Below are 19011 nucleotides of genomic sequence, written 5' to 3'. Positions count from 1 at the left end.
CTCCAGAACAAATTAAGTTCTTAACCCGAGGTACCACTGTATACATTTCCCAGAGCTTGCCCCAATCACACACATATAAATTCTCACAAAAAGCGCAAAGGTGGGATAGAAGGCACTTTTTTATTTTGACATGTTTCATCTTCTCAGTGCAGGAGATTCTCTGGCCACTGGTGCGGCTGAGTAACTCCTTGTGGGCTGCAGCCTTGCTGCCTTGCCAGACGTCCCTTCAGAGCACCACGGTCCTGAGTGGGCTCCTTCCCAAGGTCTCGCCAGACGGCACAATGGAGCACTCGGAGACTTCAGCTACGCTGCCACAGCAGGACCAGTGAGGAGCGCCAGGGTGGCCCTTGTGTCCGTGACCACAGCCCTGATAGCCACCTGCCCATTGGAAAAGAAACTGTTTTACTGGCTAGAAAGGCTCTCCAAGTAAACTCGCCATTTCCTGCACTTTGGGCAGCGGTTCTCCACAGGTGTGGTGTGCTGCACACTGGCATGGCAGAAGAGGATGGCAAGCGTGGCAGGAAGATTCAAGGGCAATTAGAAAAGAGAAAGGCTTCTTTCTGCTGGAGGGGAGATGAGAATTTGTTTGTCTCAAACTAGACTTAATATAAGTCTCTCACTGATCTTGTCTGCATGCTGAGGCAGGCAAACTCCGCCCTCCAGATGTTTCGGACTACAATTCCCATCATTCCTAGCTAACAGGACCAGTGGTCAGGGATGATGGGAAATGTAGGCACATAGTAAGAGGATTGTTTATAATTATATTTTGGGAATGATTCAAGTTCTTTAGCTGCGTTGTTTTTACTTTCTGGGTGTCCCATAAAGTTGTTGTGCTCTATATCACAAACCAAGCACTGCTTGGAGTTGTCCCCCCCCCCCCCCGCAATGTATTTCTTATCAATAAACTATTCAATGTGGTGCAATAAATTTTTTATTCAGAAAGTGTGACCCAGAGGAAAAAGTTTGAGAACCACTGACCTTAGGTCATTTATCAACAGAGGAGATAAGACTACATTCAACCTTGTACACAGATGAAGATAAATCAGGAAACAAACAAAAAAAATTATGTTCCAGGTTATGACTGTAAAAATAGCTTTTGCCTTCCATCTACCAGCTTGGATGTCTGTTTTATAATGACGGTGGCTGGAATCTTTCATCTGCGCTATTACACTTATGGCCATTTTGCTGGAGACATTTTTGCATCCTGTGTAGGGAGGCGGCTAACGGGCTGAGGTGCGACTCAGGAATCCCTGATTCGAGTGTCACTGCTGCTTTCAACCGGCTCAAGTAAGCCACTCCGCCAGCATAACAAGACCAACCTAGCTCCTGCACATGTCAAGTGTTTGAAACACTCCAAAGGCCATTTGATCCTGACATGCTTCCTTAGGAGTAAACCCCGGTAAACACAGTGGAACTTACTTCTGAGTACACACACACACAGGATTGCATTGTTAAAATTATTCTAGGATAAGACGGATGAATTGAAATAAATTATATATCCTTTGTCTGCATGATAATTTTAACTTCCGCGATGTGCAAAGCCTGATGGCTGTACAAATCGAATAAGACCCGTGGTTCCCAACGTGGGGCACATGCCCCACAGGGGGGGCAATTTGATTTTTACAGCGGGCAATTTGAGAATGAGTTATTAACAGTGAATGGCCTTTTAGGCTTCCTCCATGTGAATAGGAGTTCACTTTTTGAATAATAAGAATTACATATTAGGGGGGGGGCACCAGGATTTTAGAGATGCTTAGGTGGGGCATGTCCCAAAAAAGGTTGGGAACCACGGCTGTAGACCGTTAAAAGTTCCCTGGAGAGAGAGAGAGAGAGAGAGAGAGAGAGAGAAAGAGAGAACTGTGCCTGTCCCAGTAGCTTATGGGAAAGGGGTGACTTACCAGGCATGACTCCTGCACAAGCGCATTGAGCAGCCTTCTGCCCCCCACTAGAGCAGAAGGTGCAGCAGTGGAAGACGCCTCGGTGGGGGCGGAACTTGTTCTTTACAATCGTGGTGAAGGGGGAGCCCTGCAGAGAACAAGTTGCCAAAGGGACAGATTGGCATGTCATAGGTAAAGAGACCCCTGACCATTAGGTCCAGTCGTGGCCGACTCTGGGGTTGCGGCGCTCATCTCGCTTGCACTTGATGTGCTTTCGAACTGCTAGGTTGGCAGGAGCTGGGACCGGGCAACGGGAGCTCACCCCGTCGTGGGGGTTCGAACCACCAACCTTCTGATTGGCAAGTCCTAGGCTCTGTGGTTTAACCCACAGCGCCACCCGTATCCCTATGCATGTCATACTAGAGGATAATACAACATCAAAGGTTGCAGCAGCAGGGACTGAGCAACGGGAGCTCACCCCGTCGCGGGGATTCAAACCACCGACCTTCTGATCGGCAGCTCTTGCCATAGGTCTGCCCATTTTTGGTTGACTCTCCAAAATTAGCCACCCCCACAAAAGCTAGCAGAAAGTGTTACCTGTACATGTTGACCTCTGACAAAGACGCAGACCTTGTACTTGCCCGGTTCCTCAGGGATGTAAGAAATATGGTATGTCCCATCTTGGTTGTCAGTTACGCTGGCCTTGATGACACTGGGTTTAAGACAGAGAGGAAAGAAAAATAATTACTTGGCATGGGGAAAAAAGAAAACGTTTGTATAGAGACTTTGATCCAGTGACGGATGAAGTTGGTGATTCTTTATTTTAAGAGGTCTCAAGTAGCGAGTTGCTTAATAGAAACAAGGATATCTCACAACTGGTATTTTTGAACCACTGATGAACTTCTTTTCAACTTCAGGACCTGAAGAGTCAATCTGGATGTGATGGTGGTAGACCTATGTGTCAGAATCAGGTCATTGCTATAAAGCAGAAATGAAGACTGGATTTGAAGTATACTACTGGTGACTGGAGGGACGCGGGTGGCGCTGTGGGTTAAACCAAGAGCCTAGGGCTTGCCAATCAGAAGGTCAATGGTTCGAATCCCCGCAATGACGGGGTGAGCTCCCGTTGCTTGGTCCCTGCTCCTGCCAACCTAGCAGTTCGAAAGCACGTCGAAGTGCAAGTAGATAAATAGGTACCGCTCTGGTGGGAAGGTAAACGGCGTTTCCGTGCGCTGCTCTGGTTCGCCAGAAGCGGCTTAGTCCTGCTGGCCACATGATCCGGAAGCTGTACGCCGGCTCCCTCAGCCTATAGAGCGAGATGAGCGCCGCAACCCCAGAGTCAGTCACGACTGGACCTAATGGTCAGGGGTTCTTTTACCTTTACTGGTGACTGGGGAACATTCTTCCCATCACTAGACAAATCTCCACACCTGTTTTCTTCAAGATAAAGAAGCAGTCAATGCTATGAGAAAGCCAGTTGAGGAAAGGCAGTTTTGGATGGGGGAAAACAACAAAACTACATTGGTACCTTGGTTCTCAAACTTAATCTGTTCAGGAAGTCCATTCCAAAACCAAAGTGTTCCAAAACCAAGGCATGCTTTCCTATAGAAAGGAATGCAAAACAGATTAATCCGTTCCAGACTTTTGAAAACAACCCCTAAAACAGCAATTTAACATGAAATTTTATTATCTAATGAGACCATTGATCCATAAAATGAAAGCAATCATCAATGTACTATACTATACTATAAATTAAATAAGATGATAATTGTAGATGATAATTATCCACACAGTCACAAAAACAAATTAACCGAAAAAGCCTCAAAAACAAAAACGCAAAATAAGTAGCAAAAACAAAAGCGCTGAACTTAATCCATTCCGGAAGTCCGTTTGACTTCTGAAATGTTCAAAAACCAAGGCACAGCTTCTGATTGGTGCTGGTGCCCTGGAAACAATAGCTGACAACCACATCTGACATTCAGCTTCCAAAAAACATTCGAAAACCAGAACACTTACTTCTGGGTTTTCGGCGTTTGAGTACCAAAGCATTTGAGAACCAAGGTACCACTGTACCAGGAAAGGATTCAGTGCTCCTTTCCTATCTGCCCTGGGTGAATATTTTAACCAAGTCCCCAGTCCCCAATACTGATTTACAGGAATTTGGCACCGTGTGGTAGTTGGGACAAAGGGGTACTTATGGTTGCTTCTCTATGCATGTCAAAGCACAAGATTCCTTCTTCAGGAACTTTAAATGACTGCAAATTCCTTAGACACAAAAACACAGCTCTGTAAACCTGAACTCAGAAACCAGCTTTGAACAAGCTGTGAAACAACAAGTTTTCTTTTTGCATATCTGCAATGAATTACCCTACTGGAATGTTAAACACATTTAGAATCCAGCTCATCAAAGGCATGGCATGCTTGGGAATTAATAGACTGAAGAACAAAGTATAAAGCAACTCCAGAGTCCAGCAAAGTTGATATAATCTTAGGGGCTTTTAAAATATACTAGAGGAACACTTTATACTTCTGAATATATGGGAACTTTTTGTATTTGGGCCACAGTTCTCTGTCTTGCTGTTGTACTAAAAGGTCTGATGGACCTATTTGGATACTTTGGTTGAAAGATGTGATAGAAATAGATTGAATTGATGAAAGCCTTAAATTAGTAAGTCTCACAATGGGGTGTTTCCATCAGAAACTGGACTTGCTAAATTAATCCAATTTTAAGGTTGTCATCCAGCTCTTTGAGACTCAGGGAGCTGCTGATCACAGCCAGCTTACCTCAACCCATGGCAATGCCTAGGACTGGTTTACTCACATGAGCAGCTACTATCAGAGGGCGACTCACGGAAGGAGGCAAACATGCCTGCCACCAGCAAAGGATTCCTTTTGGAAAGACAGAAGGAAAATGCCTAATATCTATTGATTTGGAGTCTTTATGCCTTAATAATAAATTATTATTATTATTATTATTATTATTATTATTATTATTATTATCATTATTATTATTATTAACCAGGATCTTGAGGCAGTTTACAACATATTTAAAGTGAAATAAAATAGGCAAGAGAGGCTAAAATGGGGCAAAGGCAGTGTTTTTTTTCTGGGGGGGACGCATGCTCCTAATCATTTTGTGAATATAAGTTTGGTCTCATTGAGGGGCAGTATTTCAATATGAGTAGGAAAATGAGAGTGCCCCTAAACATTGTTTTAAGAAAAAAAGCACTGAGCAAAGGTATCTACATATCCCATCTTCCTAGTTTTCAGGTGTTCCAGTTGCCACTGTGCAAATGAATATCTTCACCTGCTACAACCAGCAGATGCAAGTCACTCCTCATTGACTGATGCGCATGTCTTCCCATTTATTCACTATTCAAGTGCCCGTATACTCCTAAATTAACGCAGGCTGCCGCGAATCCGCACGCATCCCTTCACCTGTGCTCTCAGGTACGATTCTTCCGCCACTGTTCTGATTCTGGCAATTCACCTCCTTACCCTTTCCGTGCCCATGAATGTGCTTGCGGAGGAGGGACTCTTAAAAGGAAACGTGAAAGAGACCGAAACGGACAACACTTTGCAGAATAGCTACCAACCAATCCTTCCTGTCTTTATGGAAAATGGACACCCGGATGGGCTCCCCTCCTCTGTCCATCTGCTCATCGGAAGAATCCTTGCAGACCAGAGTGAAGCCGGCTGGCTCGTTCTGATGAGTGATGCCGAGATCTGGAAAAGCAGAGCAGAGCAATTGGGAAGAAAATGTGAAGAGTCTTGTCCTCCCTTAAAGGACTCTGCCCTTTCTTCCTCACGACTGTCCAAGGCTTCCGGCACTGAACTTCAGGTGTTGTTCTCTGTATGCAAACTGAGCTACAATCCTGCATTTAAACAGACATGTGTAAAGACATTCTCAGGTTAGAGATCTTCTGAAACAACAATGGGACACTAGCACCGCCCAAGGCATCCTGGAGAACAGCAACAGCTGACAAAATATAGATATAATATATTACAAGGACAGGAAGAAACACTATGGACAGAATAATTGCTACACACAGGAAGGAGAGCGTTTGAATGCTTCAGCTGTCAGCGTAGAAATCATTCAACGTGTCAATACATCATACATCAAACCTTTTATTGGCATCACATAAAAACATCCAAAACAAATCAGTACAGAATTACCACTTCTCCAGCGGCACAAAACATTTGCTAAAAAAAAATAAATGAGGCAGAGCAGTCTATCGTCACATCTCTTCGTCTCCAGGGAGATCAGATGTCTGCAGTGTATTTTAACGACAAAAAACCAAACAGAGATATTTAGCCACAAATGGAAGTCACTAAAACTGCAGCTGCGATATAAGGGATTGGGATTTGGACTGGAGCGTGATTGAAATTTATAAGATCTTGGAACGCAGAAATAAAGAAAATCATCAAACCATTAATTCTAGCATGCGGGGGGAGCACCTAAGTTGTATAATTTGGCATCTCAATGATTGGCGTTATTAATTGTATTATAATTTGGCCTTGTTATAATGAGGCTATTATTGGATTGTTGTAATTGAAAACTAATAAAAAATATTATTAAAAAAAGAAAGACATTCTCAGGTTAACAGCCTCCCTACAGTGGCAGTGGTAGCCACCAGTTAAAGGTAAAGGTCAAGGGACCCCTGACCATCAGGTCCAGTCGTGACCGACTCTGGGGTTGCGGCGCTCATCTCGCTTTATTGGCCGGCATATAGCTTCCAGGTCATGTGGCCAGCATGATTAAGCCACTTCTGGCAGACCAGAGCAGCGCACGGAAACGCCGTTTACCTTCCCGCTGGAGTGGTACCTATTTATCTATTTGCACTTTGACGTGCTTTCGACCTGCTAGGTTGGCAGGAGTAGGGACCGAGCAACGGGAGCTCACCCCGTCATTGCGGGGATTTGAACCGCCGACCTTCTGATCGGCAAGTCCTAGGCTCTGTGGTTTAACCCACAGGGCCACCCACGTCCCAAGCCACCAGTTAGGATGTCTTTAAAAGAGGATTAGACAAATTCATGGAGGAAAGCACTATTGATGGCTACTAGCCATGATGGCTGTGCTCTGCTCCACAATTGGATGTGGAGCATCTTATGATGTTTTTATGCTGCTACAAACCATCCCCTTACCTGCTCCTTGCAGGACACACTTGGCTGGATGAGATGCTTTGTTGAGAACAGCCCCAAAGATTTCATAGCCATGGTATACGCCGGCCTTCTTTTGAGGAGAGAAGTGGATTCTGTCGTCCGCAAGAGGGTGGATATTGCAGTCCACGCTGGTGAGCTTGCTCAGCCGGTTCTCCACCACCCCTTTGGTCAGGAGGATCTCAAGGTCCGAGCCATTGGTGAGCAGGTGCTCAGTGAATTCCACTCCTGTCTGCATATCCAGGAGCAGCTGGAGCAGCTGGGCTTTCTGCAAATGCAAGAGGCTCTCCCTTTGGACCTTCAGTTCGTTCAGAAACTTGAGCAGCCGGTCTCGGTGCTCTTCAACGGCTTTCACGTAGCCGTCTGCAAAAGCGCAGATCTCTCGAGCCACGGCTTCCACGTGGGTGGTAAGGGCACTGCCCACCTCTTCAATACGGCTGAGGGCACCTTCCAGAGTCCTCATATTCAGCTGCGTGATCTTCAAGAGCTCCCGAATAGAGTCTCCGTGCTTGTGGATAACGTTGCTGGTGAAATTGTAGGGATGCTGCCGGTGTGAACCCACCACACATTCCTGGCACACAGACGTGTCACACTGCTCACAGAAGAGCGTCAGCTCCTCTGAAGGGTGCAAGAGGCACTGGATGGGCTTCTCAATGTGGGTGAAGCCCTTCAAGTCCTGCAGCTCCACCACAGGGTGGGCAGCGGTTTTCTTCTGCCGCCTAGAAGAGTAAGGTGCAAAGTTCAGCCGTCTATGCATCCCAGAAAACAACATCCGCAAAGCACAAGAAAAACCATTCCTACTCACACACACTGGGACAGTAATCCTGATTACTGTTTTGGGGGGCAGGGGGCAGGCAGGTGTGGAGGACTCCCTGGTCCTGAGTGGGGTAACTGTGGCCCTGAAGGACCAGGTGTGCAGCCTGGGACTCACAGCTGTCCATGGAGGCGCAGGTCAGTTCTGTGTACAGGACAGCTGTCTACCAGCTCCATCTGGTAGACAGGCTGAGACCCTCCCTGCCCGCGACTGTCTCGCCAGAGTGGTATATGCTCTAGTTATCTCCTGCTTGGACTACTGCAACATTCTCCACATGGGACTACCTTTGAAGGTGACTTAGGAAGTACAACTAATCCAGAATGCGACTGCCAGACTGGTGACTGGGAGCGGCTGCCGGGACCACATAACACTGGTCCTGAAAGACCTACAGTGGCACTCAGTACGTTTCCGAGCACAATTCAAAGTGTTGGTGGTGACCTTGAAAGCCTTAAACTGCATCTGCAGTATAAAAGAAAAAAGGATACTACAGTGCTACCTCGGGTTAAGTACTTAATTCGTTCTGGAGGTCCGTTCTTACCCTGAAACTGTTCTTAACCTGAAGCACCACTTTAGCTAATGGGGCCTCCTGCTGCCGCCGCACAATTTCTGTTCTCATCCTGAAGCAAAATTCTTAACCCGAGGTACTATTTCTGGGTTAGCGGGGTCTGTAACCTGAAGTGTATGTAACCTGAAGTGTATGTAATCCGAAGTACCACTGTATATTATTTTACCTGCAGGTGTGAAAGCAGCTGAAGTAGAGAAATGGCAGGGAGCAAAGGGTCAGGCAGCCTCTACCCCACTATCTGTAGCCTTTTCACTGCCTTCCAATTCTGTTGCTCAGTTTAAAGGATAAAAGGGGGGGGGACTGTCCAAGTCTCCTGAATGTTATTTAATGTGGTTGTTAAATGGGCATAAAAGGCAGGAAGGTACCACAAAATTATGTAAGGTAACTCTATAGTAAGAGAAGACTCCCTGGAAAAGACCCTGATGTTGGGAAAGATGGAGGGCACAAGGAGAAGGGGACGATGGAGGACAAGATGGTGGGACAGTGTTCTCAAAGCTACCAGCATGAGGGAGGCAGTGGAAGACAGGAGGGCCTGGCGTGCTCTGGTCCATGGGGTCACGAAGAGGCGGACATGACTAAATGACTAAACAACAACAACTCTATAGCACTGTCTGGGCAGGACACACGTACTTGTGAGCTTGGCAGCAAAACTGGCAAAGGCTGACCCGGCAGGCCTGGCAGTGCTTCACAGCTTCTCCATCCGCGCAGAGGTCACATGCTAAGCCAAGGCCTTCGCCCTGCAAGGTCTCCAACAGCACCTCTTTCAGAGCCATGTGATCGGTGGTCAGGTCTTTGATCCCTCCTGGTGGCAAATCTACCTCAGCATCACAGACGGGACAGAGGAGGCTGAGCAGCGGCGATGGCAGCTGCCGGCAGCTCTGGAGACAAGGCCCTTCTGAACTAGAGTCCGAGTCTTCGCCTGGCAAACCCAGGTCCGAAAAGGGCTCCAACTGCTCTAGGCAAGCTGTGCAGAAGGTGTGTAAACAAGGCAGTATTTTAGGGGCAGAGAAGAGCTGAGCGCAAAGGGGGCACTTGCTTCTGGAACATTCCTTTGCCTCAGGAAGGGCTTTGCGCATGCTAGTCGGCTCCTCTTGTAACCCCTGAGTGTTCGACATCTCCTGGAAAACAAAGAACAATAACTTTTTAATAACAATTGTTAGTACTATTTTTAGTATTAGTTATTGAATTTATATACCACCCTGTACCCGGGGGTCTCAGGGCGGTTCACAGAATAAAATCAAGATATAAAACCACAAAATAGATGATAAAAATAAAAAACAACCACCCAATACTCCTATAATAATAGGAATTAATACACAATACAATCAGAAAATCACTATTGCTCTTTAAAAAGAGGAGGAAATACAAATAAAGTATTCCCCCACCCTACAAAAGGAAGAAGCCTCAAAGTCCCAGGTTATTTCACTCTATTTACAGCAAGGCATGGTGCTGTGGGTTAAACCGCAGAGCCTAGGACTTGCCAATCAGAAGGTCAGTGGTTTGAATCCCCACGATGGGCTGAGCTCCCATTGCTCGGTCCCTGCTCCTGCCAACCTAGCATTCGAAAGCAAGTCAAAGTGCAAGTAGATAAATAGGTACCGCTGTGGCGGGAAGGTAAACGGCATTTCCGTGCGCTGCTCTGGTTCACCAGAAGCGGCTCAGTCCTGCTGGCCACATGACCCGGAAGCTGTACACCGGCTCCCTCAGCCTATAGAGGGAGATGAGCGCCACAACCCCAGAGTCGGCCACGACTGGACCTAAAGGTCAGAGGTCCCTTTACCTTTTATGCTTCACCCAAAATATTAATGAAAAAGCTGGCTTCAGGCACCAGGCCTGATGGCAGACCAATTGCCGTGTTACGAAGATGTCAGCAAATGCGACATGAACCCTGCCGTATGGAAATCCCTTGCAGACAACCTCAGTGCCTTGAGACAGATAGTCAGATTGCGTATCCATAGTGGTGACCAGAGGAGGAGTGAGTGCTTGGGAGAAGCACAAAGAGAGAGAGAAATGCCATGTTGCATCTGCCCCAGCTGCAACAAAACATGTCTCTCCTATATCCGTCTCTACAGCAACAGCAGATTCTATAACTCTCTAACAGTATTCGAACCGCTCCAGAAATGTTCTTGCTGCGCTAAGTTCATATTGACGTATTTGTGCTCAGAATAAAGCTGGGTGTATGTCACGGTGTGTGTGTGTTATAATAATTATGCAAATCTGAAGACAGCCTTGAACAAAACTAATTGCCCCCTTATGTCACAAGAGCTTTGGTTGCACTGGGAGTCAGAAGGGATCGAGTCTCTTATCCCAAAGGGAAAGCCATGAGTTGGCCAAACTGTCTCTCACTTAGAATGGGCTCTAGCCCACGAACACTCATGCCATGCTGTCCTTAAGAAGCCACAAAGCCTCGTCTTTGCTTTATTTTGACCATTTCATAAGCGCACAGAGCAGAATTTGCGAGATGGCTTGGGCCACACTCCCTTTTCCCGGCCCTGTCTCCAACTGTGATCTGTCCTTTCAATTGCAGGAGACCTGAGGGCACAGAGGACTCCATTCCTGACCCTGGACAAAGTCAGCGAGGGCCGATCTCCTCCTCAACCGAGGCAAGGCAGGTCCGGCCCCTGCCCTCTCCCGGGGGGAGCGAATTAGCCTTTGGCTCCCCTCCTCTCCGCCCGAAATAGAGTGGCATTTCGCTTCTCCCTCGCCCGTAAGCGAGCCATTTCGTTTCCACCGTTCCCCATTCCTTGGGTGTCGCCAAGTGCGCCAAGAGAACAGATTCTCGAGGCGGAGTCTCTCTCCGCTTCGCTCCCCCCTGGAGTTGTTCCTCCACCCCCCTTACCTCGGAAAGTGGCGTGGGCTTCTCGGAGAGCTTTCAGGCCCGTCAGCTGCCCCTTTTCCTTTCCTTTCCTTCCTTTCCTTCCTTCCTTCCTTGCTTCCCTCCCCTAGAAAGAGAAACCGTTCACTTGGTTACGCACGGAGCGCGCGGGGCTGGAGCAGCTGCGCTCTGCTTTACGCACGGCGGGGCGCGCCTTGGCAACGCGATCTGGGGATCTCTGGAGATCTCTGGAGACTGTGGGAGAGGGTGGCGGCGCCAGCGACGCAGCACATGGCTGGCTGGGGAGGAGAACTGGGGCGGGGGCTGGGATTTAGTGGAGGGCTACGGGCGAGAAGGCGCGTCGCCAGCAGTTCTCCGCTGGGGCGCATCAGGTTACACAAAGACTGGGTGGGCGAAGCAAGGCTGAACGGCTGGAACCTGCTTTCGGGAGCCTAATCTATCTAATAATAATAAAATAAAATAATAACAACAATAATAATAATAATTACCCTGCCCATCTGGTCTGGCCTCCCCAGCCACTCAGAGCGGCTTCCAACAGGATATTAAAAGCAGGATAAAAGATCAAACATTAAAAACTTCCCTAAACATGACTGCCTGCAGATGTCTTCTAAAAGTCAGATACAGTGGTACTTTGGGTTACAGACGCTTCAGGTTACAGACTCCGCTAACCCAGAAATAGTACCTCGGGTTAAGAATTTTGCTTCAGGATGAGAACAGAAATCGTGCTCCAGCGGCGCGGCAGCAGCGGGAGGCCCCATTAGCTAAAGTGGTGCTTCAGGTTTAGAACAGTTTCAGGTTAAGTACGGACCTCCAGAAAGAATTAAGTTCTTAACCTAAAGTACCACTGTACTTAATTCGTTCCGGAGGTCCATGCTTAACCTGAATTTGTAACCTGAAGCGTCTGTAACCTGAAGCGTCTGTAACCCAAGGGACCACTTTATTATAGTTGTTTATTTCCTTGACATCTGATGGGAGGGCGTTCCACAGGGTGGGCGCCACTACCGAGAAGGCCCTCTGCCTGGTTCCCTGTAGCTTCATTTCTTGCAGAGAGGGAATCACCAGAAGGCTCTCCGAGCTGGACCTCAGTGTCCAGGCTGAACGATGGCGGTGGAGATGCGCCTTCAGGTCTACTGGGCTGAGGCCGTTTAGGGCTCTTAAGGTCACCACCAACACTTTGAATTGTGCTCTTTTAAACACTCTTCTATTTCCTAATTTTAACTGTTATTAGTGCTCTATGCAGAAAGGGAGGTCATACATTGAATGAATGAATGAATGAATGATCTTCCTGTCCAATGAAAATTCAATCTCATTTATCTATGCCTTTTACTAACACTTTCGCCAAACTGCTTCCCCATTTTCCTAATTCTGCATCATCCGCTCCTGAAATCGCCTTGGTGCTTCAGCACATTTGGGCACCGGATACGGGCTCATTTGTCCAGGGAAGCTGGCAGATAGAGTAACTTTGGTGTTGCTGCTTTCTGCAGAAAAGAACTTAATGGGACTGTGGTTCCTCTGCCCATGCACAGAATGCAAGTGTTCCTGTCAGAAGTAGCTATAATTTTTCATGTTGGGCTTTGCAAAGGGAACAAACAGAGGGTTAAACTAGACATGGTGGTCGGGTGCACAATAAGTATCTCCAAGTGTTGGTGGAAATTTCTATTTTAATGCAGCCTTTCAACTTTTAATCCAAATATACAGCACTTAGGGGTGGAGGAGACACCTAACTTTTTAGTCATGGGCCACGTTTCCAGTCAAAACCACTGCTGTCCACCTGCTTCCTCACTTGCAGGAAAAAATGCAGGCTGCTTATTTTTCCTACTGTGGGTAGGAAAATAGTTTGGATTGGTTGGGTGATTTATTTTTTAACTGACAACTTAAGGGACAGGGTTTGGCACCTCCCTCCCCACCCTTTTCCCAGTTCAGAAAGCATTTAGATTTTATCCATGGCTATCTTCCTTATAGGGACGTGGGTGGCGCTGTGGGTTAAACCACAGAGCCTAGGACTTGCTGATCAGAAGGTCGGCGGTTCAAATCCCCGTGACGGAGTGAGCTCCCGTTGCTCGGTCCCTGCTCCTGCCAACCTAGCAGTTTGAAAGCATGTCCAAGTGCAAGTAGACAAATAGGTACCACTCCGGCGGGAAGGTAAACGGTGTTTCCGTGCGCTGCTCTGGTTCGCTAGAAGCGGCTTAGTCCTGCTGGCCACATGACCCGGAAGCTGTACGCCGGCTCCCTCGGTCAGTAAAGCAAAATGAGTGCCCCAACCCCCGAGTCGGCCACGACTTTACCTTTTATCTTCCTTATGCCTTATGCGCCGCAGGGCAAAGTTAACATATTGTTGCCAACTGACCAGGAAGATAGGGGTGGGTGGGAAATTGCCCCCACCCATACCTAACAGTTAATTTGCATTGGGAACCAGGCAGAGGGCCTTCTCAGTAGTGGTGCCCACCCTTTGGAACGCCCTCCCATCAGATGTCAAGGAAATAAACAACTATCTGACTTTCAGAAGACATCTGAAGGCAGCCCTGTTTAGGGAAGTTTTTTATGTTTGATGTTTTGTTCTGTTTTTAATATTCTTTTGGGAGCCACCCAGAGTGGCTGGGAAAACTCAGCCAGATGGGTGGGGTATAAATAAATTATTATTATTATTATTAATTATTATTATTACCATGTGGTTACGAACACTCTTTTCAGGACAAAGTCAAGGAGGAAAACCAAGGAGACACCACTCCTTACCTGTTTTAAAGGCCAACAGAGTTAGACCAAAGTAATCAATGTAAGAATGTGCATGAACTGAAATAGGAAGGGGGAAAAACTCCTCCACCTGAGTTCTGCTCCTGTGATGTGTACTGTAAGCTCATTAGTTCTCCCCCTGGAATTAAGACACATGGTGCTGGATGAGCACAGAGGCAAAGAAGCTGAGTGGTGCAGTTGTTAGGAGCAGTCGCTGGCTGAGAAGTCGTTTTCCGGTGGCAGGTGGCACCCGCCTGCGTGGAGCCCTGGAGCTTGGAAGGGGTCGCAGGAAGCCCGATCCAAAGCTGTGCATCTCCCGCTTTGTGGAAGGATGGCTTCCCTTTTGAACCTCATCTCTCCCTTCCTGCTCACGTTGCTGATGTATCACGTTGGTAAGTGGCTCAAAATGTCAGGAAGACAAGTGGAATGTCTGTGGTCAGTGTGGAATGAAATGTTGCCTTTTGGAGAGGAGTTGAAGCTTCACATTTATGTGCTTTCAAGCTTTTGAGAGCTGCAAGTGTCTTTCTTGGGTTATAACAGTTTCTGGCCTTTTGCCATTTAAGTATTTACTTAATTTTCTTTAAACGAATCTCACTTAACCACAATTGCGGCACACACCAAGAAATATATCTACCCTGAGCATGGAACTTTGACTACAGCATCATGCTAATATGTTTATTTAAAAAGAAGATTTTAAAAAAACCTCACCACAATTCTACCAGCTAAAATACTAGTGAATGTAAAGCACTTACATCCTTTAAAAAAAACTTCTAGTAATTTTAGTCATTGAAGGCAAGAGATCAAATATTGGGACAACAATGTGTTACTCATTCTAAGCTTGAGTGCAAGTGGGAAAATGAGTTTGGTTAAATGGGCAGCATGTTCTTTTGGTTCACTGTTCAGAAAGCAGGAGAGCTAAATTAGGAAGGCAAGGGTTTAGTTACAGGACTAGGCACAGTAACAAGATTTAGCATTCATATAGGGTGTTTTCGTGTGTGTTAAATATTCAGAATGCTCCACATGTTAAGTTGATGTAATTCTTAGAACAATCCCGAAAGCTTGATTGATTGATCGATTAATTGATGGATGGATGGACGGATTTCATCAGCAGAGCCTTTGAGCTAGCAGAGTACTAACTGTTCCATTCCATAGATGCAATAATGACGGAATTCAAAGTACGTCCCTTCGACAATATTTCTCTGCCCTGCCAGTTCTCCTTTGTGGACGGCATCGATGGCTTGACATTTACGTGGGAGAGGGAAGATATTAAGGAAGAACATGAAGTGGAAGATAAAGAATTTTACAAATTTTTTGTGGGGCTCCACGACTTTTACCAGTTTTACCCAAAGCTGATATACAGCTTTAGCAACAACCAGGAACAGCTGGAGGAGCGGAATTCGCTATATGAGGGGAGAGTCTGGGTAGATGAGGAGGAGATTGCCGATGGCAGCCTGGCACTCATGTTGGAGCAAGTCCAGTTTTCTGATGAGGCAATATACATATGTAAGGCATACAATTCACATGGCAGGGGGCAAAGGAAAGTGAAGCTCCTTGTGCAAGGTAAGAACATTTAAATACATTTTAATCTTGCACAGGTGAAAATAGGAAGGTGTGTATGTCTGATATCTCTATTATCGCAGAGAGTGCTGCATAAAGTCCCTCTTAAAGACTGACTCCAGGTTTGAGGAAATCCAGTACACAGTGGCCTTTGGTTAGCAGATTTCTCCATCACTTGGAAGCAGTCAATAGCAGCCACACTAGGGCTGGGTATAGCCACCGTTTAAATATTTTACAATGGTGGTATGTTGGGTGGCTGTGTGAGGAAAGAAGACAAAAGATTGAGTTGAATGTGGATTGGGTAGAGTAAGGGATAAAAGGAGATGATTTGGGGATAGGTCACCAAAAAAACCCCCACAACCCTGTTGTTGTTTAGTCGTTCAGTTGTGTCTGACTCTTCGTGACCCCCTGGACCAGAGCACGCCAGGCACTCCTGTCTTCCACTGCCTCCCGCAGTTTGGTCAAACTCATGTCCGTAGCTTCGAGAACACTGTCTAACCATCTCGTCCTCTGTCGTCCCCTTCTCCTTGTGCCCTCCATCTTTCCCAACATCAGGGTCTTTTCCAGTGAGTCTTCTCTTCTCATGAGGTGGCCCACAACCCTGGCCATCCACAAAAGAACAGGGGGATAAATAGTCTAAATTTCAGAGAAGCAGAAGTGAAAATGGACAGAGTAAAAGATAAGATCATGAATATAGATGCTGAGTAGAACTGGGCTGCAAGAGTGAATGACGCAGTTTCAGGATGGGTTTTACAAAATGGCATATGCCTGAATAAAAACTGTTAAAATTTATCCCCTCCCATAGTCTAGACTCGTGTAAGTTCTCTTATTTTTCTCCTTCAGAAACTTGGAATTTAAGATTAGGGTAGGGTCACGGAGCTGGTTTTCTGTACGTTAATCTTAAGGAAACAGTCGTTCTAACAAGATTTTTTTCTTTCCAAAATTGCCTCTTTCTTCAGAGACCCCAGAACAATTACTAACCAAGCTGCAATTAGCTAAGTCACTAATTGTTTTGTTTTTCCTTCCATAACAATTAGATGCTGAAGAGCCACAGGTGCAGTTCAGCACCGTCAACGACACACTTGTGGCCAAGTGCATCTCCGCTGGCTGGTATCACATGCCAAAGGTAACTTGGCGGAACCGAAAGGAAGAGGACATTTCCAGCTACGCCAAATCAGACATCCTGGAGGAGAAGCAGGATGGGTCCCACAGGGTGGTATCCATCCTGCACTACCCTGTGTTGCTCCACGAGATCTACACTTGCCATATTGAAGAAGACGACGTGCTCAACAGGCCTGTTCGATCCATCCACAAAGTCCCAAGTTAGTGATCTGTTGCTGTCTGCTGCTCTCCCCTTGGACCTTGAAGGTCTGATACCTACCTTCTCCAGGACAAATGAAGGCCTCTTGATCTAATGGGAAAGGTGCAGGATAACAGGAGACCTGGGCTTCATACTCTGAGCGGGTTTGACAGGGCTGCCTTCAGGTGTCTTCTGAAAGTCATATAGTTGTTTATTTCCTTGGTATCTGATGGGAGGGCGTTCCACAAGGCGGGTGCCACCACCGAGAAGGCCTTCTGAGCAGTGGCAGCCACCCTGTAGAACGCCCTCCCATCAGATGGCAAGGAAATAAACAACAATCTGACTTTTAGAAGACATCTGAAGGCAGACCTGTTTAGGGAAGTTTTTAATGTCTGATGTTTTATCACTTTATTACTACTATGATGATGATGATGATGATGATGGGAGCCACTCAGAGTGGCTGGGGAAACCCAGCCAGATGGGCAGAGTATTAATTAATTAATTAATTAATTATTGACACACTTGTCAGAATACAAATTTCTTTTGGGTTTCCTTTATATTGTGCTTCTTAATACATGCCAGCCTTCCTTCTGGATCGTGTTAGCGAACACCATCTAGCCGAATACTTAGATCCTTAAAACTCAGTTTGCTTGCAGTAGAGCATTCCTTTCTTGCATTATACCCTTCTTTTCGGGAACATGCAGGGACTAGAGCCCTTCAGTAAATTGTTTGCATTTTGAGGGATAGAGCAGGACAAGAGGGAAGCGCTTCTCTAATGCAGACCAGCTCTGTGTGAGTATCTCTCTGGTCACACATCTTCCCATGGAAGAGGAGAGGGCTTGCCTATCAAATTATTGGGCACTTCACAGGTAAATTATAATTCTAGTTCTCTAGTAGTGCAGAAGAACATCTGTATATCATCATTATTATGAGGCTGCTCAAGGGTATAGCCAGATTTTTTTTTCGGGGGAGGCCTTTTGTTAGGGGCAGAACCTGTTTGCTATGTATTTTTATTGATTGGGGGGGGGCAGCTGCCCCTCCCTGTCTCCCTTGGCTACGCCCATGAGGCTGTTCATAAATCAGAAGCAACAGCCTACTACATTTCCCTCATACTTGCCTAAAAGATGTAAGGATGCCAAAAATATCAAGGCACAAATTGCCCTCTCTTTCTTTAATGCAGATTAGTACTAAATTATAAACCTATATTTAGAAGGTGATTTTATTGAATGCGTTGGGATGCAGTTTTCAGTAAGAATGCCTGAAATGCATCTTTAAGGTAACGATGTTTTAAAATACATAAATAAGATTATGCATGATTCTACAGTGCTTGCCCTGCCTGACACAAGCTACTATTTCAGCCTTTTCAAAAACGGATTCATTTTTGACCCCAACCCACTTAAATTTACAACGGGTCCAATCTTTCTTCCCAACTCTTTCACAAAAAGGAAGATGTCAGCAGTAAAGCAAGTTGTTTAATTATGATAGTTGCTACTGATGCAGCCTATTCTGGGCTGGAGCGCAACCCACTGTCATGCTCCTGTATAAGAAATGTGCTTTTGGGACACCAAGTGAATCGGAAATTGCCTACATTACAGCCCTTTACAGTTTATTTGTATCTCCTTGCCTGTAGTATGAATTAATTATATGAGAGAGGGTGGAGTAGTCAAAATCTAATGCTGGCTAGCTGGCTACATTTTTATATTCACTTACTTGGGAGTAAGCCCCATTGAACTCAATGGGGCTTCTGCATATATATATATATATATATATATAGGAATGCACCGTTTGAGGGATAGCTTGCACAACACTTCCTTTTTTCTCTTTTTTTCCAGAGAGGAAATACCATAATATGTACAATCACTATTAGAATGTTAGCTGGTCGCAAACTACTTGCAAAGAGAAGCCCTTCCTGCTTTCAACAGATGAATTCTTCAGCTTTGCACAGTTCTCGGATGCAGCAGAAAGAAGAGGAGAACTAGACTAGACAATAGGACAGTAAAAATGTCTATGGGAATTCGGCTGTTTTCATGCTGCTACTCGACCTGCATACTTCAAACAGGGCAACAAATCACATGAGATGGCCAAGTTCACATTCTATATTCTTAGGCACAGAAAGAGCCTTCAAAACCTCTGAACAATAAAGTGAATGAAGTACAGGAAAGAATTCTGTCT

General features: G+C 46.1%; 2 protein-coding genes across 2 annotated transcripts; one reads left to right on the top strand and one right to left on the bottom strand.

Moving 5' to 3' along the window:
• Positions 1-101: 101 nt before the first annotated feature.
• On the bottom strand, positions 102-11543 carry TRIM45 (tripartite motif containing 45). The gene is made up of 7 exons (XM_083420089.1): positions 11256-11543; positions 9047-9534; positions 7023-7756; positions 5474-5603; positions 2475-2589; positions 1899-2025; positions 102-378 (listed from the first exon to the last, which is right to left on the bottom strand). The coding sequence occupies exons 2-7, from the start codon at positions 9529-9531 to the stop codon at positions 227-229; spliced, it is 1743 nt and encodes a 580-aa protein (XP_083276215.1). The 5' UTR covers positions 9532-9534; positions 11256-11543; the 3' UTR covers positions 102-226.
• Positions 11544-13963: 2420 nt separating this feature from the next.
• LOC310667752 (V-set domain-containing T-cell activation inhibitor 1-like) lies at positions 13964-18992 on the top strand. The gene is made up of 4 exons (XM_083420673.1): positions 13964-14374; positions 15135-15542; positions 16577-16861; positions 18672-18992. Exons 1-4 carry the CDS (start codon positions 14314-14316, stop codon positions 18704-18706), a joined length of 789 nt encoding a protein of 262 aa, XP_083276799.1. The 5' UTR covers positions 13964-14313; the 3' UTR covers positions 18707-18992.
• Positions 18993-19011: the final 19 nt, after the last annotated feature.

The sequence above is a fragment of the Podarcis tiliguerta genome (genome assembly GCF_965153285.1).
Source record: "Podarcis tiliguerta genome assembly, chromosome: 17".
Classification (NCBI taxonomy): domain Eukaryota; kingdom Metazoa; phylum Chordata; class Lepidosauria; order Squamata; family Lacertidae; genus Podarcis; species Podarcis tiliguerta.
The sequence above is the reverse complement of the archived record's forward strand: the minus strand, read 5'-3'. Positions and strand labels throughout refer to the sequence as shown.